Here is a 24832-nt window from a genome sequence, read left to right on the forward strand (position 1 = left end):
CGCAGTTTCTGGCTTTCAAGAGGCTGCTTCTGTCAGTTGGGTTCACTTCTGCTCAGGCAGCATCCGGAGCATCGCCAGTGCGTGTAGGCCATGGTCATCCCATATCTGCTTTGGGGGAAAGCTGCCTGAGAGAAGCATGTTTGGTGTCTTCGTGTTCCCTCTGGCCAGCCTGGAGCAGTGTGTTGGGTCAGAGAGAGTCCTCAGAGCCCGAGGAGCAGTTGCTGATTGTCGGCGTTGGCGTGTGCCCTGGAGCGTGTTATGGAGATGGGAGCTCAAAAGGGGATATAACAAGGAATGTTTTTGTCCTAGTTGTTGAATGTTGGACCGAGGAGATCGCAGCCAGGCCAGAGGAGAGAGCCCAGGAAGATCATCACTGTGTGTGTGAAGGAGGATGTGCACCTGAAGAAGGCAGAGAACGCCTGGAAGCCGAGCCTGAAGAGAGAAAACCAAACTGAGGACCCAGAGAATGTCAAAACGCAGGTGAGAGCGTTGGTGAGCGCTTTGGGAGCGCAGCAGTGCATGACAGAGGGAGGATGGGGCTTTGCTTTTGCTGTTGTGTAAGAGCATGAGAAAGGACAGTGAATTCCAGTCTGAATCACAGCTTTCCCCTGCGTTGAATGGCTTTTTCATGTGTTTATACTTGACCTGGAGTTCACATGGCAGCCCTGTCTGTTAAGGGACTCTCAGTAGGGAAGAGTGGACAACCTGCTACCTCTCCTTCAGGACTGTTTTTCTATTGCTACTTCACTAGACTATTCCTGTCTCCATTCTAAAGCAAACAGCCTCAACCTTCCAGCACAGAACTTGCTTTTCATCCCCTCTTACACTCAGCAAGACTGAGGTTCCTCTGTAAAGTTCCTTCAGCTCCTGCCCAGCCCAACAGCATGTCTCTGTGCCTGTGTGCCCCTCCTGCCCTCCGTGGGGCAGCCACTCTGGGCAGAGGTGTTTGCCTGGTGTAGTTTGAAGGCTAAGTTGGGATAGTGTTGAAGGACACAGGAATTCTGTAATCTCTGGTTGAGGGAGGAAGCCACTCCCTGTTACCTCTTGGCTAAACTGAGATCAAGAAGACACTTTCACTGGGTGGGAGCAAGGGCCTTGTGCCTCTGTTGTACATGAAACAAAGAGCACTTGAGCATTCCCAAAAGTCCTGCCCACAGCCTTGGTCTTTGGTAGCTGAGTCAGAACAGAGACTGGATTGTGTGTAACTTCCTAGAAGTTCCCACATCTCCATTCACCTCTGAGCTGCATCCCAGCTCGTTTCCAAGAGGTATCTGATTTAGACTTCAACTCACAGTTTTTCTGTCCCTCAGGAGCTGTTCCGCAAGGTACGAAGCATCTTGAACAAGCTGACACCCCAGATGTTCAACCAGCTCATGAAGCAAGTCACAGACCTGACGGTGGACACAGAGGAGAGGCTGAAAGGAGTCATCGACCTGGTCTTCGAGAAGGCCATCGATGAGCCGAGCTTCTCGGTGGCGTATGCCAACATGTGCAGGTGTCTTGTAACGGTAAGAGCTGCCAGAGTCACACAGGAGATTCCTCTGCATGGGGATGGTCTGCACGTTATCCCCATGACCTGATGGGCAGTGACATGAAAGTGGCAAGAGCAGGGTTAAATGTTAGTTTCTTAACACCAATAAGGGATTTCTTCTTCGACATCCAGTGGCCATGCCTGCCGGCAGAAGGCTGTGCTTGGAGCGATGTGCTGGTTGGAGCTGAGGACACTTGGCCCTGCCTACTCACACCAGTTGTACGCAATGAGATGGAATCACAGAATGCCATGCTGGAAGGAACCTCAAAGATGCTAGAAAGGTCCAACCTTTCTAGGCCAAGCAAGACGTAGGCTCAGTGACTGAGCACCTTGTCCAACACTGGGGAATCCACCTCTTCCCTGGGGAGGTTCTTCCAGTGACTGAGTGTTCTCACTGGGAAGATTCTTCTCGTGTCCAGTCAGAATCTCCCCAGGAGTAACTTGTGCCCATCACCCCTTGTCTTTTCTATGGGACTCCTGATAAAAAGAGAGTCTCCAGCTTCTTTGTAGTCACTTTGTAGTCACTGGAATATGGGGATGAGGTCTCCCCTGAATTTTCTTTTCCCAAGGCTGACCAAACCCCTCTCAGCCTTCCCTCACATGGTTTCCTAGTCCTTGGGTTATCTTTGTGGCCCTTCTCCGGACGCTCTCCAGCCTGTCCACAGGCAGGAGTCAGGTTTGGAAAGTTCAGCCTCTGTCTCATTTCAGAAGAGAGGCCACAGGGGCTGAGCTGAGCTCCAGAGAGCTCATTTCAGATGGTGGATTTGAATCATAGAATCCCAGCCTGGTTTGGGCTGGAAGGGACCTTAAAGCTCATCCAGCTCCAACCCCTGCCACGGGCAGGGACCCCTTCCACTAGAGCAGCTTGCTCCAAGCCCCTGTGTCCAACCTGGCCTTGAGCACTGCCAGGGATGGGGCAGCCACAGCTTCTCTGGGCACCCTGTGCCAGCGCCTCAGCACCCTCCCAGGGAAGAGCTTCTGCCTAAGAGCTCATCTCAGCCTCCCCTCTGGCAGGTTAAAGCCATTCCCTCCTTACATCCAACCTGAATCTTCCCTGTCTCTACCTGGGACAAAATAACCCCCTTCTGTCCCTGATCGTCATTGGCTCCCTACAAAGGAGCACAGCTCCAGAGTCTGCAGCACAGAGTAAGTGTGATTTTAAGCAGTGTGTCTTTTTAAAGGGTGCTGTGGATGGAAATGTAATTGTCTCTGGGCTGAGGTGGTGTCAGCCGAGTTCTGAGCGTGGCTTCACATCTGAAACATAAAGCTCCACTGGAAATCACGGCATGATGCTTTGACATCCAGAGCCCTGCAGGGCTGTGCTGCCCAGTATGGAGTACATGACAGAGTGTGACGATGGCTCGTAGGAAGCCTCGCTCATACGTGGAGTTTGGCCCTATTTCTGCTGATGTTTTCCTTGCTTGTCCTCCAGCTGAAGGTGCCCATGGCAGACAAACCCGGGAGCACGGTGAACTTCCGCAAGCTGCTCTTAAATCGCTGCCAGAAGGAGTTTGAAAAGGACAAGGCTGACGACGACGTCTTTGAAAAGAAGCAGAAGGAACTTGAAGCTGCAACCACTGTAAGTGGTGTTTTCCCTCTTAAATTCTCAAGAGCTCCCTCTGAGTGTGATCTTTTGAAGATGGAGTTGATGTGGGGAGAGTTCAGAGTCGAGAGTGTCATTTCTGTCCCTGTGGCTGAGCCTCATAAAACCCCTTTGCCTCGATCAGTGGGTTTAGACCAGCCTCTTTGGAGGGGTTTAGGAGAAAAAGAGTAAACAGGGACAACGTCAACTGTAATGAACATAAAACTGGACCTTTGAAGAGTTCTGTGCTCTGTGAACATGGGGTTTTAGAGCTGTTTCTCTGTTACACAGCCAGAGGAGAAGACGCGGCTCCATGACGAGCTGGAAGAGGCCAAGGACAAAGCCCGACGGAGATCCATTGGGAATATAAAATTCATTGGCGAGCTTTTCAAACTGAAGATGCTGACGGAGGCCATCATGCATGACTGCGTGGTGAAGCTGCTGAAGAACCATGACGAGGAGTCCCTCGAGTGCCTTTGCCGCCTCCTGACCACCATTGGCAAGGACCTGGACTTCGAGAAGGCAAAGGTAGGGCAGGACCAGGAGTGGGAGATGAGGCCTCATGGGCAGGGATGGAAACATGGGTGTGGGGTGGGTTTACTTGAGGATTTACTTGGTTTTCCTTCAGGAATGGCATGAGGAAATCATCTGCTCTTGTGTGGATGTTTCATCATGACCTGGCCTCGCTCCCTTGTCTTGTAACGTTGTGGAGTGTTTTCAGCCGCGTTCTCCGGTTGTTGTTTCCAAATATTTCAGCCAAACGCTTTGTTTGTTGTTTCTTCACCACTGAAGGTTTATGTTACCTACAAAATGTACCACTTGAATGCATTTTTAGGGTTAAACCTAAAAAACCCTCATTAACTGGCCTGCCCCCATCCCTCCCTGCATCCTGGTGTCACCGTCATTCCAGAGTGAAGCAGCCGCAGCACTCCATCCTCCTCCTTCCCATTTCCCAACAAACATCTATGTAGCACAGAGCATCACACACTCGATGAGCTCCTTCTGGCACAGTCTGATTCTCCTTCCCCAAAGCCAGGCTGGGGATGAAACAGTGCTCAGGGGATTTGCCAGGAATCAGTCAGACTCAGCTCTGAAGCAAATGGAGCTGTAATTGTTTTCAACTGCTCGGGAAGGGAGTTCCCTAACAGGGCTCTGGATTGCAGGGATCACAGCAGATCCATCCTGATCCTTATGGGGAAACAGCTTCCCAAAGTGTTCTGTGTTGTCACCACGCCAGTGCAGTTTACCACTGATCCCCAGCTGAACGCAGGGTTAACCCAGCAGCATGCGCGTCACTGATGCAGGTTTGAGAGTGCCAGGAGGAGGATTCAGTTTCTCCACGTGCTTTGGGAAGAAAACAGGGTCTGACTTCTGAGCAGTAGCTGAGGTCACGCTGGGTGGCTCCTGAGTGCTGGGTTGGTCTTTGAGAGCATGGAAACGTGCTAGAAGCCAACATTTTGGTGCACTGGCCCCTTCTGCAGCCTGGAGCCGTGGCGCCGCATGGCACAGCGGGTGCAGGCAGGGAAGGGCTGGCAGATGTCGTGTTGTCCCTCTCCTGTCTTTGTGATTTCTTATTCCTATCAAGTGATAAGCTGTTATTTGTATCCCCTTAGTTGGGTAGATGTTTTATTACACATCCTTATTGAAGCTGAAGTGGTAGTGAGCACTATGATTAAAGCTCCTGGACACAGTCCATGTTAAATATTTTCCCCCTCATTCCTAACTTTGGAAACATTTGCTCTCGAGCTGAAACTTTTCAAAGGCAAGGCCAGAACCCAATTTTAACAGGGTTTTTCTTGCTGGTTTAAGTGTAAGGGAAAGGGTTTGGCTGCTTTTAGTGAGGGAGTGGGAAACACTGTATAAAACCACCCTGAAACTTCGTTTAAAACAGCCAGAGCCCCATTTGGGGGGGGGGGAAGACTTTTTGGAGGCTGGCAGGTTAAATTTAGACCTTCTGGAGGCTTCTCTAAGGATACCAGTTGATGTCTTAGTGTGAACCCTTCTGGGTTCCATCACATCGTGACTTCTTGGATGAGACGGAGCTCGCAGGAGTTCACACTAGAGCTGAGCCTGTTCAACAGGCTCCTGGTAGAGAGCAGCTTCTGTCACAGCTTCCCCTGCCTGACCCCGGGTGAGCTGGTTTGGGGAGGCAGCGCGTTGGAACGATGTCTGCAGAGTCAGCTTCGTGCCTTTTAGTTTCCTGAGCCACTTTTTCTCAGGCTGAGGTAGAGCAGGACTCCCCTTTTCGGCAGCAGGTGCCCAGCACATCCCATCAGCTGCACTGTGAGAGCAGCCACATGGAGCAGCAGGTTCATCATGGACAAAGCTCCCCATGACCCGGCTTCAGTGAGCGCTTGAGCCCAGAACCCCCCCCCTGTGCTGGGCTGCACCCCCAAAGCGTGAGCAGCAGCTCAGGGAGGGGATCCTGCCCCTCGGCTCTGCTCTGGGGAGACCCCCCCTGCAGCCCTGATCCAGCTCTGGGGCAGCAGCACAAGAGGGACGTGGAGCTGCTGGAGCGAGGCCAGAGGAGGCCATGGAGATGCTGCGAGGGCTGGAGCAGCTCTGCTCTGGAGCCAGGCTGAGAGAGCTGGGCTGGGGCAGCCTGGAGAAGAGAAGGCTCCTGAAGGGGAGACCTGAGAGCAGCTCCAGTGCCTGAAGGGGCTGCAGGAAAGCTGGAGAGGGGCTTGGGACAAGGGATGTAGGGACAGGCCAAGGGGAATGGCTTTAACCTGCCAGAGGGGAGACTGAGATGAGCTCTTAGGCAGAAGCTCTTCCCTGTGAGGGTGCTGAGGCGCTGGCACAGGGTGCCCAGAGAAGCTGTGGCTGCCCCATCCCTGGCAGTGTTCAAGGCCAGGTTGGACACAGGGGCTTGGAGCAAGCTGCTCTATGGAAGGGGTCCCTGCCTGTGGCAGGGGTTGGAACTGGATGAGCTTAAGGTTTCTTCAACCCAAACCATTCCATGATTCTGTGCAGAGGGTGTAGATTATTTGAGTAATTAAATACACAGAGAAAGCAGGTGCCAAATGAAAGAGGTGCCCACAGATTTGTTCTTCATTTCTTGCCCATCCTGCACTGTGCACACTCAAATCCAACCTGGGGGAGCACACAAGACCCAGCCCTCACTTCTCCAGGGAGCAGCTCCATGTCCTCAGATGTGTTTTCCTGACTCAGAAGTGCAGAACCTGCTCACTCCCCACCTGAGTTCCTGTTTTCTTCCAAGCCTCATTGCTGCTGCTGCTGTTTCTCTTGTGTAGCCTCGCATGGACCAGTATTTTAATCAGATGGAGAAGATTGTGAAAGAGAGGAAAACCTCTTCAAGGATTCGGTTCATGCTTCAGGATGTGATAGACCTTAGGCTGGTAGGTACCAACACAAGTAAGTAAAAGAGCATGTTCCTTGTCATGTCCAGGCTGGAAGAGCTCTCCTGCAAGAGCAGGGATTTACAGTATTTACAGCAGCAGTGGGGTGTTAAGAGGGGAGATCTGTGCCCCTTATCCCAAAAGTCCAGCTGATTAAAGGCAGAAAATCTCTTATTTTGCCTAAACAGTGGCCAGTGTTGGTGCTTGTGTCAGGTGCTTTGGTTCTGCTCCATTTTAGACACATGCCCACACTGGCTTCTCCCACTGCTGATACAGCCCAGTGGCAGCAGCCACCCCTGAGCTCCTGTCGCAGGAGAGGTTTTGGATGGGTTTCCCCCACAGCATCCCTTGTGCTTCTCTGTGTCAGTCACATTGCATTGCTGCCTTCGAGTCCATGTGCTCTGGGTGTAGCTGTATCCCTGCCAGCACTTGTGCTGATGGGGCTGAATCACTCTGAGCTACATCACCCACAAGTGAGGGGGTGGTTGGTGTGGCTGGAAAAGTGAGGGCTCTTCCCCATCTCCTTGGAAGCTGGTCTTGTACTGCTGGCACAGCCAGGCATCTACTAGTTGTCTCCTGGCTGCATTGTGCAGACAGAAGCAAACAGAATCTGCTCTGTTGGGATGTGACAATGGTGGGTCCACACTAAACTCCACAGATCAATAATACCATGAGGTAGACAAGTGCACCCACAGTGCAGATAGGGATTTGTCCATGTTTAGGGATTGTAGTGACAGGACAAGGGGTAACTGGTTCAGACTTAAACAGGGGAAGTTTAGATTGGGTATAAGGAGGAAGTTCTTTACTGTGAGGGTGCTGAGGCACTGGAATGGGTTGCCCAGGGAGGCTGTGAATGCTCCATCCCTGGCAGTGTTCAAGGCCAGGTTGGACAGAGCCTTGGGTGCCATGGTTTAGTGTGAGGTGTCCCTGCCCATGGCAGGGGGTTGGAACTGGATGAGCTTAAGGTCCTTTCCAACCCTAACTATTCCATGGTTCTATGTTGTCATCAAGCCATGGGTTTGAACATGGCCAAGGTGTTAAAGGTGGAGCCTTGTGCCATGGAGGGTGTCTCTGCACCGTGCAGTTGAGGATGTGACTGCAGGTTTCACAGACCAGCACCTGTAACGTCCCCCTGTAGGTGTGACAGCAGCTTTAGCCACAAGACAGCGCTTGACTCAAGCCCTGAACAGGTTTTACTCGTACCTCAAGCAGCTGCTTTGAAGCTGGTTTGGGCTTTTGTTGAAGCTGAAGTCACCGTTTTGACTGCAGGGAGCACAGAGGTAGTTACCACAAAGGCTTAATGAGGTTGCAGCAAGATCAAGGAACAGCCAGGTTAACTGGGGATAGATGGATCTGTGCAGTGTATGGTCAGGTAGACACATCAAGCATAGGAAGTGCTTTGTGGGGAGACAGCTCCACCTCTCTCTGCAGGATTCCTGTCTCAGCCATCACGATCCAGGAGTGGCAGAGCACCATCTCCAGATAAAATGCAGTCGCTTCTCACTGCTTTATTTTAAGGGCTTCATGTTTTTATCTTGAGCTTGAAGGAAGGGCTTCAGCAAATAGTGTCAGTAATAGAGAGTGACAGCAGCATCCCTCTGGTCCTTCTCTGTCCTCTGATCCTAGAAAAATGGGAAAACTGGGAATGTGCAGGATGGTGGGGATTAAAATATCCTGAGCTCATTCATGCCTCTGCAGAGTCAGGTCTTCACTACAGCCTCCACTCTCCACCAAAGCACCTACCACAGTGTACATACCACAGTGTACGTACCACAGCGTACGTACCACAGCGCACATACCAGAGCACATAGCTTTGACCTGTGGTGCTGGGATAACCACATCCCCAACGTGATCCCCGTCCCTCATGAGCTGCCCCTCCAGGAGGTGACAGGGGTGGGAGGGTGATGCCTCGTTGGCAGTGCAAAACCCTGTTCATGATGCTCCCCTGGAAGCTCTCTGAGCACGTGTTTGCTTCTTCCCCAGTGCAATTGGGTGTCCCGGAGAGCAGACCAGGGCCCCAAAACCATCGAGCAGATTCATAAAGAAGCCAAGATTGAAGAGCAGGAGGAGCAGAGGAAGGTCCAACAACTCATGACCAAAGAGAAGAGGAGACCAGGTAAGTACAAGCCAAGCTGGCTGCTCCTTTCACTCGTTTCCCATCCGGTGGCCACAGAGGGAATCCCACGTAACAGAAACAAATCTGTTTTTCTTCCTTAGCACGTAAAGTGAAGGGAATTGAGGCCTGATTATGGCTGAGGCTAGGGAAGGAACAGACTTGCCGTGGGCCAGCTGTGTGCATTTTCCAGGGGGCAAAAAATAGACGATCACAGGCCAATAGTGCTGAAGTTTCTCCATTGTGCAGACCATGTTCGATGTGGTGTCAGGCTGCCAGGAATCTGTTACCACAAGCTAGGAGGCAGGAGCCAGGTTTGCCATCCATTCTTGCATACAGCAAAATCCAGTTTCAAGAGAACACCATCTGATTCCTAAAGTAACCCTGTTGTCTTTAGCCCTTAAAGTTGTGAGCTGTTAGCAGGAGAAAGTGGTGTGGCATTACCCTAAATTGCCACCAGCCCTCGAGGCTGGCGCTGTCTGCAGGGCAGTGGGGGGGATTAGGCTTTAATTACCCTACATCAGGAGAAGGGAGGAACGCAGGACTGCCTCAGGGATACTGTCTGCACCAGCCCAGCACTGCTGAAACCTGTGCAACAAGTGGGGTTGGGGTTGGGTTAGCAAAGGCTTGTGGTCTGCTCCTTTGGTGAGCTTGTGAATGCACCACGTGCAACCACATTCAGATCACAGAAACAGACACTGAGAAACCTGAGCAGGAAGAATCACAAGCAAAACCAGCCCTTGAAAACAGTGAGATCTTTCCTGTCAAAGGTGGTTTCTAATAATAAAGTCAGGCAGTGTGGCTACATCATCTTACTCAAAAGAAACACTCCCAAAAGACATGGAATTGTGCTGGGGCTGAGCAGAACCGTGCCATCTCCTTCTCCTCCTCCTGCTGAACCTGGAGGCAATGGCCCTTGTCCTCCCGGGCACTGCTGGAGCCACGGGGATGAGCTCAGGGTGGTTGTGTTTGTTATCTGTCAGGTGTCCAGCGGGTCGATGAAGGCGGTTGGAACACTGTGCAGGGGGCAAAGAACAGCAGAGTGCTGGACCCCACCAAGTTCCTTAAAATCACCAAGGTAGGTGCCAGCATGAGACTCATTCAGAGCAACAAACATGCCAAGGTCTTGCTTTACCGTGTGTGTCTGTCTAGAAAGGACCGACATGGTGTTCACAGGTCAGAACTGGGTTTTGAGGATGTTTTGTATCTCTGGAGTTAAGACTGTGCCTAAATAAAGCACAGAGGAAGAGTGTTATCTTCTGAGTGTTTGCTGTGAGGGAGAGCAGTACACACACACTTTTTCTCAGGTACTTGGCATCCTTTTGGTAACCCAGAAGTTCTCTTCATTGGTAAATCTGTGTTTTATTAAATGATGATTAAAAGAGAACATGCGTTTGGGGTATTATGTGTGATGATGCAGCACATCATGTGGCTGATGCAGGAGGGATCTCAAACACCTGCATGGCAGAAACCCTTTGCTGTCTCAAGTTCTCAAGGCTCTATTCTGCCACTGCTACTTAGCAGAATGAGGGTGCCACATTCAGCCCGAAAACACGATGTTCCTGACGTCTCACCAGTGGCAGTGTTCCAGGCTTGACGGGTTCAAGCAGTACAAGAAGAGCTGTATCCACTTTTATGGTGTTCCTGGACTTGTGTGTGGCGCGGTTGCAACCCACAGTATGTGATAAACCTTCACACCCATCCTCCAGATGAGCATCTCTCAGTGCTTTTACCATGAGAAAGGTACTTTGGGAACCTTTATTTCAGGCTGCAGGTCAGGCAAGCTTGGAGATGTCTTTTTTCGATGAGCATCAGAGCAGCTTTGGCTGTTCTCGCCAGGAGCTCAGGCCTTCCCACAAATCAGGGTGATTCCTAGACATTCCCTCTTCCAATTAATGTCACTCTTCCTGAGTTTTACTCTCAGTGCCTGGATGCTTGGAGAGCTCTAAAGCAGAACCAGGACAGGCTGCAGCCCTCCTGCAGGTCAAACTCAGTTTGTTCCTTGTGAGAGTCATCAAACAGGCTCCAAAACTGAATTAGGAGGAGGGATTCAGGCTGCTTCTGTCAGGGCTTACAGCTCATCTGGACAAAGCCCTTCTGCTCCTTTTAGTACAGCTCAGTACAAGCAGGGCTAGCTCCACAGCAGTTGGGTTGTCAGAGGAGAAGAGAGCTCACACAAAGGGATCTGTGGGGTCACAACCTCCTTGTCAATACACTCACCTGCAGAGCATTGTAAAATCAGTGTTCTCTTCCTGTTGGACACTATTTTCCCTCCAGGTTCTGCAGCCTGTTGCCATTCTTCACCCTCTGAATTCTGTTTGTCACTGTGCAGATTCCCCCCAAAGGTGTGGCTGGTGGTGGAGCAGACAGCACCATTTAATTTGTCACCATCAAACTGAACATCTTCCCAGCACTGATGTCCTGTGCTTTTTCCTCCTTACCACACTTCAGACTTCCCAATAAAAAGAAGCTCCTGGTCACTGGGAATGTCTTCCAGTGACACTGCGGAAAGGCTGTGATCCCTTTGTTGTCTGTGTTCTCCGTCTTTGGGTAGGGTTTGGTCTCCCAACATGACTCACAGTTTGGTAATAAATTTGCCCCCTCTGGAACTCAGTAACAGAATTCATACCCAGTTTGAGGGTGGCAGAGTGGGAGGCCAGGTTTAATGCTTGGCCTTTCATCTGCTTGGAAGGTGCTCGTAGCACTGAGCCACTGAACCCTTGGGATATGATACATGGCCTGTTCATTTAAGTCCTTTAAGTTTCATTCCTTCTGCTCTTTCTTTGTCTACAATGGAAGATCTGAAGAACTCTTTTTGGTTGTGTTTTACCACACACTGATGGGATGTGCTGCAATGCTGCCTTTCACGGAACACCAGAAAGGGATAAATCACAGAACCATAGAACAGCCAGGGTTGGAAGGAGCCTTAAGCTCATCAGCATTGCAAAGAGGGAGAGAAATCCGATGGAGGTGTTCAGCGGAAGGATATTTGTGATCACTTAGCGTGGTCTGTGCTGCTCATTGCCAAATTGGACGGGGCTTGGAGCAAGCTGCTCTAGTGGAAGGGGTCCCTGCCCATGGCAGGGGTTGGAGCTGGAGGAACTTTAAGATCCCTTCCAACCCAAGCCAGTCTGGGATTCTGTGATTGATTCCAAACCTGTGTTAGAGTATTTTGGTATTCACAAGACAGGGATTGTTGCCGAAACCATACCCATTTGTAGTTCAGTTGTACAATCAGCCTGGTAACGAGGTGTCTTGATGTGTTTTACAGCCCACAATAGACGAGAAGATTCAGCTTGTGCCTAAAGCCCAGCTGGGCAGCTGGGGAAAGGGCAGCAGTGGTGGAGCAAAGGCAAGCGAGATGGGTGAGTCCGATGGGCCCTCGCCCTGCATGGTGCTACCAGCCACCCTGCCAGGGGTGGACTTGGGTGGGAATGCTCATCCCTACTGTGACTGCCTGACAAGGGGGGGGAAGCAGGGCAGGACCAGCCTTTTCTCTTTGGTTCTCTTGCCATCACTCCAAAACCAGCTATTGCTTAAATGATGTTGTGATGCCAAGGCGTGAACGGCTGCTGACCTTGTCATTGCTCTTTGTGTTGTCTCTGCAACCTCCCAGACTCCTTACGACCAAGTGCCACGAGTTTGAACAGGTTTTCTGCACTGCAGCCTCCAGTGTCATCTGTATCTGCCTCATCTCCATCTTCAGAACTAGATTCTCGCAGGGCCTTAACTAGGTAAGTGTCAGCCCAGCAATGACTTCCCCTTCTGCTGTCTGCACACTGCTGCTTTTCTCTTGCTGCTCTAGTTACCAGCACACAGAAAGAAGAGAATTTCATTGAGTTTCCAGGAGCAGCTGCTTCTCTTCCCCTTCCCACTGTGTACTTTGAGTTATCTTAAAACATCTTACAGGAGAGACAGTTAGTATTAGTTTTTAAAGCCATTACAGGACTGTTTTTGTTTCCCCTTTTTGGTCGCCCTTCATGTAAGGCTTCATTCACTGGTAGTTCATCACAGGTTAAAAGCCCTCCAGGTAACACAGTGTAATAAAGAGGTGTCAGGTCAGCTCAGGAGGTTTATTTAGAAGGAAATAAACATGCCTAAAACCTTACAGAAATTAAGGAGGGCTCCTAAAATGCTCTGCCTGCACCTGACCTTTCCCAGTTGCTGTGACCAAACCTGCCCATGCTCCCACATCATGCAGGGCTCTCACACCCAATCCCATCAGGGCTGCACCTGCTCCAGCCTGGAGCATGAAACATGTATTAACCCTCAGTAATGTATTGGCTCTAGACACAGGTTATAAATGCACAGTTCATTTACAATGTCTTTGTCCTCCCAGTGCACACAAGCTGCTGGGCTGTTCTCTTGGGTTGGTGCCTCTGATGTTTTCCCTCCTATTCCACCTAAAACTCCAACTCAGCTGGAAATTATTCCATTCTGGAGTTGTTTTGCCCATCTTACTCATTAACACAGTGATTTATAGGACAGATTCTTGTGTTCTGCTGCTGGTAGCCTTCAGTATTTGGAAGCTGTTTTTCAGTGATTGGGCAAAGCCCACACCACTCACCCCATTTGATGGTAAAATAGTGTTATAAAATCCCCCGCTCCACATATCAGAGGGGTGCTGTAAGGATGTTGTTGCTTTTCCATGTGTTCTCTGGGCTCTGCCTTTCCTCTCTGTGGATGTTTGTGTTTGTCCATGTCTGAGACCTGAGTTTATTTTGGCTCTATTCTGTGCAACTACAACTGTAAGACACTGAGGCAAGAATCCTGCTGGGTTCAGGTGCAGTCCTATGAAGCTCTCCAGTATCTTGTCCGACATCCCAGCGCTGTGAGCAGGGGTTACTCCTACCACAACCTTTAAGCAGACGTGGTTTTTGTTCCGCAGTCGCGGGAGCACGGGCAGGGAGAAGAACGACAAAGCTCTGCCGCCTTCCCTCGCCCGGCCCAACACCTTCCTGCGGGGCAGCAGCAGTAAAGAGCTGCTGCTCGACAATCAGGCACAGGAGGAGCAGCGGAGGGAGATGCTGGAGACAGTGAAGCAGTTGACAGGGGGCATGGAGATGGATAGAAACAGCACAGAGGCAGAGAGGAGCAAAGCCAAGGAATCTGGTAAGTGCTGTTCCGGGCTCAGGGAATCTTGCTGACTGTGTGGAAAGGCCTAAGGGAAAATCTGTAAGGAAAAGTGACAGTTCTGGTGTGAATGTTATTGATGGGCTGGGCCAATGGGATGAGGTTCAACAAGGCAAAGTGCTGGGTCCTGCACTTGGGCCACAACAACCCCCTGCAACGCTCCAGGCTTGGGGAAGAGCAGCTGGAAACTGCTCATGGAAAAGGACCCGGAGGTGCTGATTGATGGAGCTGAACATGAGCAGCTTGTGCCCAGGCAGCCCCCAGCATCCTGGCCTGGATCAGCACCAGTGCGGCAGCAGGGCCAGGGCAGGGATTGTGCCCCTGCAGTGGGTACTGGTGAGGCTGCACCTTGAATTCTGTGACTGCACCAGGGCAGGTTTAGATGGAGCTGAGGAACAATTCCTTCCCCAGAGGGTGCTCAGGCATTGGAACAGGCTGCCCAGGGCAGGGCTGCAGTCAACGTCCCTGCAAGTGTTCACACACCGTGGAGACGAGGCCTCAGTGCCATGGGTTAGTGGTGGCCTTGGCAGTGCTGAGGTAAAGGTTGGACTGGGTGAGCTGAAAGGGCTTTTCCAACCTCATGATTCCATGGTTGTTTTGGCCATGGCGACCTCCCAGAGGTTTGTAACACAACTGCTTCACACAGGCCTTGGCATCATCTCCTCTTCTCAACTCATCCTTAGGATTCATTGGAGCCACACAGCTGCAAGTACTAACAAACACTGCGCCGCAGCATTGAGGGTGCTGTAACCTGTGTCACTGCTGCTGTGTCTTTGTGAGATGGCTGATTTACAGAAATAGAGAGTTCATGTAGGGGGATATGTAACCGAGAAAGAAGTGAGCTCTACTTGATGACGGGACAGGAACCCCTTTGCTCTGGTGACTTTTCAGGATGTTGTCTCAAAATGATGCTGATTTTTCTTTTCCATATGTGGTTTCTTACATTTTTGTCTTGTATTTCTACCAGCCAAGCCAGAAGCTCCCCCAGCTCCAGCACAAGAAAAGCCTTCACTATCGGAAGAGGAAATAGAGAGAAAATGCAAATCTATCATTGATGAGTTCTTGCATATTAATGATTTCAAGGTAAGCAAAATGAAAACCTCACTTACAGAAAGGTCGGTGGGACCAGGGTATGTTTTCCCCCACTGCTGCAGTCTGGGGAGAACCCCCTGCAGCCCTGATCCAGCTCTGAGGAAGCAGCACAAGAGGGACCTGGAGCTGCTGGAGCGAGGCCAGAGGAGGCCATGGAGATGCTGCGAGGGCTGGAGCAGCTCTGCTCTGGAGCCAGGCTGAGAGAGCTGGGCTGGGGCAGCCTGGAGAAGAGAAGGCTCCTGAAGGGGAGACCTGAGAGCAGCTCCAGTGCCTGAAGGGGCTGCAGGAAACCTGGAGAGGGGCTTGGGACAAGGGCCTGTAGGGACAGGCCAAGGGGAATGGCTTTAACCTGCCAGAGGGGAGACTGAGATGAGCTCTTAGGCAGAAGCTCTTCCCTGTGAGGGTGCTGAGCTGAGTGCTTTCTCCACTTGCAAATACAATGACATATTTTCATGGCTTGCTTGGAATTGAGGTGAATTGTATTAGACAAGTGATGTCTGGTTGAAAAAAGTACATCAGATTGAGGTGGCTTGTTTGCATTAGGGCTTACATGGTAACTGTAAATGCTTAACATGCTTCATACGCAGCCTGTGACAAAGGTTCTGACTCATAGCAGCCTTCCAGTATCTGAAAGGGGCCTATAGGGATGCTGGGGAAGGCCTCTTCATTAGGGACTGTAGTGATGGAACAACGGGTAATGGGTTCAAAGTGAAACAAGGGAAGTTTAGGTTGGATATAAGGAAGAAGTTCTTTACTGTGAGGGTGGTGAGGCACTGGAATGGGTTGCCCAGGGAGGTTGTGAATGCTCCATTCCTGGTGGTGTTCAAGGCCAGGTTGGACAGAGCATTGGGTGCCATGGTTTAGTGTGAGGTGTCCCTGCCCAGGGCAGGGGGGTTGGAACTGGATGAGCTTAAGGTCCTTTCCAACCCGAACTATTCTGTGATTCTATGATTCTAATTCAGCTTAAGCTCACATTAATAAGGCCATAACTGGGTGTACTGGTGTTGTACATCACAGAGGAATGGCTGTTTCTCAGGAGTTCAGCATTCTGTGTTTAAGCTGTCTGTGAGTAAACCCAGTGAGCTGTCTGCCAGTGCCTGGTGACAGCAGGGTCACCCAGCAGCACATTCACTTCTGTCCTGGAGAGACCAGGATCCACCAGGCACACCTGAGGGAAGAGCTCTGATAGGAGCACGTGGTCCAGGACCACTGGGCTTGTGACATGCAGAAAAAGCCTCTTAGGGCCTGCAGAAATGCACCCGGGGCTGCTAGATCTTGGTAACTAAGGGCATAACCTAAGACAAAGAGCAGATGTCTTTGGGAAGCGTATTGACATCCATTGGCAGAACCTAGAAGGTCAGTGGAGAATCTTTGCTGCTGACAGCAGAGATTTCTCAGTGTGACATTGATGCTCCTCTGAAAGCCTCTGTTGAAGTGTTCAGTTTGCTTAGGTTACAAAAGCTACATGCCAGAAAGCAGACACTTTAGACAGGGTAAATTTTCCTCCAGGTGCTCTGCACCTATCCTCTACTTCTTTACATGAAGTGGGTTTGTACACAGGCATTTCTGTATCAAACGGATCAGTACAGAACCTCACCTGATGGCCTCTTTTAGCCTTGGCGTGATCGTTGGTGAAATACCAGGCATTTTGGTAGCATCCTGAAGACAATTCCTGTCCTTGCACTAAGCAGCCAGACCGTACCCTGGAGTGTAATTGTGTATTGTAAAAATTGTTGCCTGTGTGGTATAAATCTCAGTATTATTATCACCATCGTTATCACCATTATCACATCGTTGTTAGCACCATTAGCAGTGCCATTAGTATTCAGTTCCCATCTCAGTGGTGGTTTGTGATGAGTTTCCACAGCCTAGTTCAGCACTTTTGCCTGGCAACTTCACTAAATGCTCATTTCCCAGAAGGAACCCCCCTGTGTTATAGTAGAAAATACTCCAGGTTTGGATGTTTTCAGTTCAGAAATGACCCCGCGTGTCGTTGGAACAGGAGGCGATGCAGTGCGTGGAGGAGCTGAGCACCCACAGCCTGCTGCCGGTGTTCGTGCGAGTGGGAGTGGAGTCGACGCTCGAGAGGAGTCAGATCACCAGGGATCACATGGGCCAGTTATTACACCAGTTGGTGCAGTCGGGAAAGCTGAGCAAGCAGGATTTCTTCAAGGGGTTTGTATTCTGCATGTGGAAACTTGGTGCTTTCCTTAGAGAGGAACGAATTCCCACCTTGCTTTGGTGTGCTGCCTCCATTCAGGAGGAGCATTTCCACCTGGGTGTATTTAGAAGTAATAGAATTCTCGTGATTTAGTTTTAAGTACTGCAAATGCTGTAGTGAATGTAAATATTTCCCTATTTATGTAAGCATTTCTTTCTAAGTGGGTGTCTGTTTGAATGTGTGTGGTTAGATTTCTGTTCCGTGGCGCATTTGTCAATGTTTGCCTTCTGGCAAATCTCTGACTATGATTAAAAGAAGAGGAAGAAGTCAAACATCTTCACGTGACATTAATGCCTGAAACCCTGAGCATCCACAGAGCCACAGCTGCCCTCCCACTGGTAAAACTGGCTTCACACTCATGCTGCCACTTCTTAGGACAACTCAGCTTTAAGGAGCAGATGTGTCCTCGAGGGGCTGAGGAGGAGAATACACACCAGTGTGGTACCAGACAGAGGGGACGTTCCTCCAGAGGTGTTTCAGCTGCTGGTTCATCTCTGCCCTACTGCTTTTGTGTTCCCAGCCTGGATTCTAACTGGTGTCCAGTTGTAAATCAATCCATGTCCCCCGGGAGGTCCCCGGCACCACTCAGTCCTTACTGGGGCTTAGAGCAGGGTGACTAAACCAGGGGTAACCACGAGAAGCAGCCAGTGAAGAGCAGGTGAAAGAAGCGTTTCAGATACCAGGTTTCAGAGCAGTCAGCCCTGTCCTGCTGCTTTGATGTGAATCCTGTTGTGGGACTGCTCCCATTGTGATCTCCCTGTGCCCGTGTCTGGCAGTGAATTTTGTCATGATGCAGCCAGTGGCTCACAGGAAAAGTTCAGGCAGCCAGAGTTCAGCTGGAACAGCAGGGAAAAACATGTATCCCCATGGAGCTGCTTGTCTGTGTCCGTGCAGGCACCGAGGGTCACAACAACTCATCTGCAGTGATAGGTTTCCGTAACGGATTGTGATTAAAGCACTCCCTGTGTTTCCTGCGGTGTGGGTAAGCGGTTGTGATGCCAGACAAGTAGGACCTTGATGAAACAGTGGGCTGTGTGGTCTGAATGTGGCATAAACAGGGAAATGGCTACCAGAGATAATGAAAGGGCAAGTGGTGTTGAACGGGCACACAAGAAGAGCACCGAAACCCACGGCACTTACTCACAAGACCCATTACGGTGTAATTGGAGGGTATGGGATGAGTACGGGCACAGCACAAGCCTGGAGGGATACACAGCAGGAAACCAACTGCTGGCAGAAGCGCTTGGACAAATGCAGGCTGAGCTGGTAGCAGAGGATGTAAAGAGCAAAGCGAAGGAGACGGATTCTGGGTTTGAAGCACAGAGAAAATGTGCATTTGTAGGCACTGAACCAGGTGCCAGAAGCTTCAGGGTTTTCGGGGAGAAAGGAATCATGGTGAGAACTGGCAGAAAGAGCCAGAGCAGTGATCACCTTGTACAGGCACGGGAAGTGAAGCACTTGCAAGGCTTGTATCAGGAAGAAGAGTTTTGAGCCATTCTGGAAAGTGGATCCAGTGTTGGGGAGCAATTCTGTAATCCGTCCTGCTGCATTTTCTGTTCCAGATGGAAAGCTCCCTCTGGTGCACAGAGCTCCCTTCCGATCATGGTTTCCATCCTTACAGACATTTGCTCATTACCACTGGAGTTCCATTATTATCAAGCCCCTTCTAGAAATGTTGAGATATTTTTAAGAAAGCTCCATTTATCATTTATTAAATGGTCGGTGTTTATAGACAAAAATGCTGCTGAGTTTTACAGGTTTGATGATTTGGCAAATGATTTGTTACAGTGGTACAAGAATTAACTGTAAATGGAGCTTGCCTGGGTTATCTGCTGGTTTCCACATACTCCCCTTGTTATTGCATAGAGAAATTCTCTGCTGGCAGTTGGAAGCACTGGAAGCAGGAGGTGGCAGCAGTTGTTGTGTTACCTTCACTCCTCTCTTCTGTAACAAAGGGGTTTGAAAGTGCAGATTTGCTTTGCAGTTCTCTAAATGGCATTTAACACTTGACATTTTCCTTTCTTTTAAAGCTTTTCAGACACCTTGGAGATGGCGGACGATATGGCCATAGATATACCCCATATTTGGTTGTACCTAGCTGAGTTGGTGACCCCCATGTTAAAAGAAGGAGGAATCTCTATGAGAGAACTTATACAGTAAGCAACACTTCTTTTCCAGTCTGAGCTGAGCAGAGCCTGTCTGGCTCTGCTGGAGTATTTCCACCGTGTGCTTGCCATCAGTAGATAAAAGATGAGTGGTGTTGGAGGCTCAGTTTCTCATATGAATTGATAGAAGGCTTGCACCAGGCTGTGGTGGGAAGGGAACTCACCGCTCTGTCATCACTGTTCAGGGGTGAAAGTTTTATCCATATATCCACTTCAATCCTGTTTGTTTCAGCTGAGCTAATACCCTGTGGTGGACAATGGGAGGCATTTGAGAGCTCACCAAGCCTCTAGAATTAGATTTGCAGCGATTGAGGCATTGTGCAGGGGTCTTTCTATCTTGGGGTGTGATTAAACACCACCTGCGCGTTGCCTTGAGCAGGCACAAAACCTTGCCTGCATGGCTGGAAATAGTTTCCAGGACCAGAGTTTCTCTATTTTGTACCTATATTTTGGGGATTAACTAGAAGCCAACCCTGTAAGTGTTACAAAAATAATAGCTTTTCCCCAAAAAGGGTCCTGCTACCTGAACACAGCATCCCACAGAAACAGGAGGTTTTGATGGTACATAAAGCCTTTGCAGTCAGGCCTGCTGTGGCAAGTGCACTGCATTGCTGAAGTCTCTTCTGTCAGTGGTGCCACATCAAACCCTTTGTCCCTGGTATAAGTCACAGGTGCTTTCCTGCCTCAGTTTGATCACTACCCCCAGCCTTGCATTCCAAATCCACGTTATAAGGGAAAATCTCTCCTTTTTCATTCTAGAGAATTTAGCAAACCTTTGCTTCCTGTGGGAAGAGCCGGCGTCTTGCTTGCTGAAATCTTGCACCTTCTATGCAAACAAATGGTAAGTGCCTGGAGTGCTGTTCGTGGGCTGGATGCAGTGAGTACATGTTTATGCATGAAGCCAACATGTTTCCCACATGAAGATCCTGAGGGATGGGCCAGACGGATAACCTAGGAAACCTGCTTCTTCATCCCCCGTTTCCAGCCGAGCCTGACAAGGTTCCAAAACGTTAACTCCTTGTTTGCTCATCACTTTCCCCTTTGCAGGCACCTTTGTACCTGGCTTCTCCCAGAAGCCACAGTGCTGCAGTCCTGCAGGAGGGACGTTCTCAAGGTCCGGAGGCAGCAAGTGCTGGCAGTCTTGTGAGAGCTGTTCTTGCACACCACAGAGGCTCTGAGGGTTCAGATGAGCTCCAGACGGCCTCTCAGACCTCTGGGTGCTCATCCAAACTAACCCTGCACCTCCAGAAGATCACCCATCACTGGGGGTAGCGACACCTTTTCACCCTGTAGCTCACAGAGCTCTCACACGTTCCACAGTTGGGTGTCCAAACACTTTGGTGGTTTCCCTGTAACTCTCCCTCCATATTTTGTCTTTCTTGTGTTTTTTTAATCCAGCTGGATATTGCACCTGGGATAGTTTCAACCGTGTAAAACCCCTCACTCACTCCTTTTTCTTTGTTTTAAAGCCTGCACTCAGATAGGATTGAATGTTCCAGGAGCATTTCAGTCTAGCAGTGCAAATAGTGACTTCTTATTGACTTATTTTAGTCTTCTGCTTGTTTGGGCAGTCGACTTCCATTTATTTATTTCCTCTGTTCTGTGAAAGCAAAGCTGCTGTGCTCTGGTTGTTGAAGCTTTCTAATCCCATCTCCTCCAGGCCAATACTTGGATTTGGGTATTTTGATGTAGTATCAGTCATTTCATTCTGATCCTGATGGATGATAGCCGGGACTATGTACAATTAGCTCTAAACAGTCTGCTTTGTTAACTTAAAAACATAAAATCATGTTTGATCACTGGACAAGATGTGTATCCCTGTGGCAGGATTGTGTGTATGGTGGCTCTTGCATGGGATTTCCAGACGTTTTCACTTTGTTGTCAGGCATCTTGTTTGGTGGCTGAATGGTTCATTTCTCCTCACACAGCTGCACCACTCCAGCTCATGTAAACTCCCCTGGTTGTCTCTGCAGTCTTTAAAATGAACAAACTTTGTGTTGTAGAGCCATAAGAAAGTGGGAGCCTTATGGAGGGAGACTGGCCTCAGTTGGAAGGACTACTTACCCGAAGGGGAGGATGTACATACCTTTCTCATGGAACAAGTGAGTTCAGAGCAAGTGCTTGCTTCGTGATGTTGGCACACTGATTTTTTTGCTCCACATCCCATTTGTTCATGCTCGTCCATCCCATTCTTATGTGTGGTTGGTTGGGATGTGGGGTGAAGTGTCTCCTGCACTGAGCTGGGGTTAGATTGTTTTCTGAAACACCAGGAGCATGGGCTTGTCCCCTCTGCCTCCAGGCACACACCTCCCATCAGCTGGCTTCCTCCAGCAGATCTGCTTCTCCAGCTGGGGAAATGAGCCCAGGAATGAGGTTTGCAGTGAGGACAGATGTTGTGCAGAAGGGCCAGACTGAATGGTAGTGATTATTCACTTATCCCACCTTGTGTTACAATCCCAGAGGGTTTCACAACCAACAGGAGCCGGGACTGATGGAGGGCGCCTTGCTGGAAGTCTCCCTGTGTTGCTCTAAGTGATCCACCACATTTTAGCACTTAGGAAGTGCTGTACTGTGGGAAATGAAATGGATTACTAAGGCATGGGGCTTGGTGAGGGCACTGTAGCCCCTCTGTCCCATTTTGCAATGAATTGGGGTGTTAGCTGCAGTTTCTTTGAGCAATGCCAGCTCTGGTCATTGCATTCCAGCTCCCCATCGTTTTAGTTGAGTAACATGCTCTTTATTTCGTGCACACTCAGTGTGTGTGGGGCTGCAGCTGCTCCGAGGTGCCTGTTGTCTTTGCTGGATACAAACATGTAGATCCCACGTTTGTAAATTCTCTGTTCCAAAGGTTAGAAAGCAAGTACATAAATCATTGTAATGATAACTTAGCAGTTGAAAAATGCCAGAAAGCAGAAGGAAGCGTGGCTTGCTGCCTCAATGTGGTGTAATTTGGCATAGAAAAGCGTATTTAACTAATTCTCATCCTCACTTCTGATGTTGCAGAAGTTGGACTTCACGGAGTCCGACTGTTCCAGTTCCTCAGAAGCACTTTCAGAGAAAGAACTCTCTGCAGAAGAGCTGAACAAGCAGCTTGAAAAACTCATTGTTGAGGACAAGGCAAACGATGAACAAATCTTTGACTGGGTAGAGGTACAAAGACCGTTTTTTCCCTCCCTGCACACAGTTTGTTAGCTGCTTCTGTAAATACTGTCTCATCTAAAGGAGCATCTCTGCAGGCTCCTCCCTAGGCACCGGGCACTAAGATGAGCAGGTCAGTGCAGTTGGCACTGCTGAAGAATTAAAGCCTAAAAGATAAATCAGTTCTCTCATAGTAAGATTTAGGAAGAAAGAATTTTAGCCACATAACACTGTGTAACTGTGTTACACATTAACTGTGTTACACATTAGCTGTGGAACTGCCTTTTAAATACTTTGATGCCCAATACACTGCTCCTGGCTACTTACTGCATTCTCAGCTGAGTTCGCTGCTGTGTTCTTTCTTCCCAACATAAGCGGTGAAAGCTTCTCACTGCTGTTTGCAACATGACCTCTGCAAATTCCCCCCCTGCCGTGCTGCAGAAACCTCCTGAGCAGTCACTGAGGGCACATGGACCTTTCCCAGTGCACTGCACTGAGCTCTGTAAGAGAAAATAATGGAAAGGGAGGGGGGAAAGCCCAGTCAACCCACTGATCTTTTGCCCTCTCTCTGGCTGCATCCCTTAAGCCAGGTATTTAATCTAGTGTCTGAGGTTATACCCAACCTGATCCATTTAGACGTGTGCTTACAGCTAAATCCTGGCCAGCTTTGTTTCAGTTACTCCTCTTGCTGCAGCGCTGTGTTAGAAATGTCAGCTCTCTCCTGCTGAGAGCTACATGAAAGAGCAGAACTGAGAATGTGGGGACACCCCCTGGGCTCTTTGTAGTCTTGGACAAGTTACATTCCCATTCTCTGAACTCCTACAATGCAAACAAAGCTCCACCCAAAAGCATGCTGTAAAATGGGTTGGAAAAGCCTAAAAACCACACAGACCACGTAAAGGGCATTGTGAGAGCCACACTTGGCGGGTCGGGTTTGTTTCTGGGGCTGTGGGGACAGTTAGAGGGTGTGCTGACCACTCCTGTGGCGTATGGATGTACCTGAGCTGGTTTCAAGAAGGGAATGGGAAAGCTGAAGGCTCACAGGGGAGTGAACTCAATTTCTGCTGCAGCAGCTTTTGCTGAGCTTGTACCTGTACCACAGGCAGCAGTGGAGTATGAAAGGGTTGCTCTCACCCAGTGGCATGTTTTTAACCGGTCCATTTGCTCTTGATTTCAGGCTAATCTAGATGAAAGCCAGATGAGTTCACCTACATTCCTTAGAGCTTTAATGACAGCAGTTTGTAAAGCAGCTATTGTAGGTGAGTAACTCACAATGTAAACACTGTGCAAACCAAATGTGCAAGAGTTATTTTCTATCTTGCAGGTTTCTATCACTTTTCTCTCCCCTGAGGCTGCTTTTTGTCACACGCTATAGCTCCATATTGAGTTGTAGTGCTCACGAGTGGGTTGTCGCTTCCCCGTTATGGTGTTCCTGAGGCCCTGGCGTAGCCCAGTGACCTCTCATGAGCAGATGTTTCAGTCGACCCTGAGTAATGCCAGGTTGTTCATGGGTTTTTCCTAGTGAAGATTTCCCCTTCTGTGTCAGCAAGTGCACGTGGGTGCTCTGCCATCGCAGATCACCACGTGCGAGGTGGCAGCATGGATTGCAGAAGAGAAGCCAGCCTGCATCTCATCTTGGTAATAGGTTTATGTCCAAAGTAGCAATTTTGGACATAAATTCAGGTAATCTACGGTTTATGTGTCGGCAGTCAGCTGGAAATGAAGGGAAGGAAGGGATCCCGAGTCAGACTGAGCCTCAGCCCCTTGGGGGCTTGAATAAAGCTGCAGCCAGAAACTTCTGGTCAGATCACTATGTTTTCTTTAACTTTACTGTTGGCATCTGGCAAGGCAAGAAATTGTGCTTGTTTCTGCTGTGAGCTCCAAGAGTCACACGTCCTGGTGGGAGGGAATGGCCTGGACTTCATCTTGCTGGGAGGGGAAGGAGCCCAGCTCCTTTCTTCTCACCAGAGCAGAACCTTTCTGGTGCCACCTAGTGTTAATGGGGAAATGACTCAGGATTTGATTACAGATGTTTAAGGGTTCCCTGGTGTGTATCAGGAACATCTGGTTTGTGACCTTGCCTCTAATTCAGCAGGTTTGTTTTCAAAATACCACTTAAAAATTGTGTTGCATGATCGACTTAGAAGCTGCTGAATCATTTATCCATGTTCCAGATGGGCTTCTAATGCCTATTTTTTATGATTTGCCTATTTTTTATGATTTCCCGATTTCTTATGTCATATGCAGCCTATGGTTCTGTTTCTGCCTTGGTATTTTAATAGATAATCTTCTCAAACCTTCTGTATAACTGAAATTTTAGCCCTACCCTTTGGACCCCCAGTTGCCTGAGGAAACACAACGATTGTGCTGCAGAGTAAGGCTGGAATCCCTCTGTGTGTGGCAGCAGGCTGGGTAGGGCCAGGTCACTGCAGATACTTGTTGAATTTGGGGAACTGGAAGAACCAGGAAGAGCCAAAGAAATACTTCTGATGTTCCTC

The 24832-nt window shown here is 49.6% G+C and overlaps 1 protein-coding gene across 13 annotated transcripts in view; it reads left to right on the top strand.

The window, feature by feature from the left end:
• The window catches only part of EIF4G3 (eukaryotic translation initiation factor 4 gamma 3), a 150500-nt gene that overhangs the window by 123426 nt on the left and 2242 nt on the right, over positions 1-24832 (top strand). For 12 of the 13 annotated variants that reach the window (XM_062630147.1, XM_062630148.1, XM_062630151.1 and 9 more), the window contains 17 exons: positions 310-480; positions 1311-1508; positions 2964-3110; positions 3405-3641; positions 6368-6472; positions 8456-8588; positions 9569-9663; positions 11857-11950; positions 12202-12319; positions 13474-13697; positions 14686-14801; positions 16813-16985; positions 19062-19187; positions 19956-20037; positions 21200-21298; positions 22200-22346; positions 23512-23593. In XM_062630147.1, coding sequence (XP_062486131.1) covers positions 310-480; positions 1311-1508; positions 2964-3110; positions 3405-3641; positions 6368-6472; positions 8456-8588; positions 9569-9663; positions 11857-11950; positions 12202-12319; positions 13474-13697; positions 14686-14801; positions 16813-16985; positions 19062-19187; positions 19956-20037; positions 21200-21298; positions 22200-22346; positions 23512-23593 — 2347 coding nt within the window. Of the gene's footprint in view, positions 1-309; positions 481-1310; positions 1509-2963; positions 3111-3404; positions 3642-6367; positions 6473-8455; positions 8589-9568; positions 9664-11856; positions 11951-12201; positions 12320-13473; positions 13698-14685; positions 14802-16812; positions 16986-19061; positions 19188-19955; positions 20038-21199; positions 21299-22199; positions 22347-23511; positions 23594-24832 lie in introns of those variants that run through there. The other variant, XR_009966908.1, reaches the window with a different exon arrangement.

This window comes from Pezoporus occidentalis, unplaced genomic scaffold (assembly GCF_034315485.1).
Source record: "Pezoporus occidentalis ecotype Australia unplaced genomic scaffold, CSIRO_AGI_Poc_V1 ctg349, whole genome shotgun sequence".
NCBI classification, from domain to species: domain Eukaryota; kingdom Metazoa; phylum Chordata; class Aves; order Psittaciformes; family Psittacidae; genus Pezoporus; species Pezoporus occidentalis.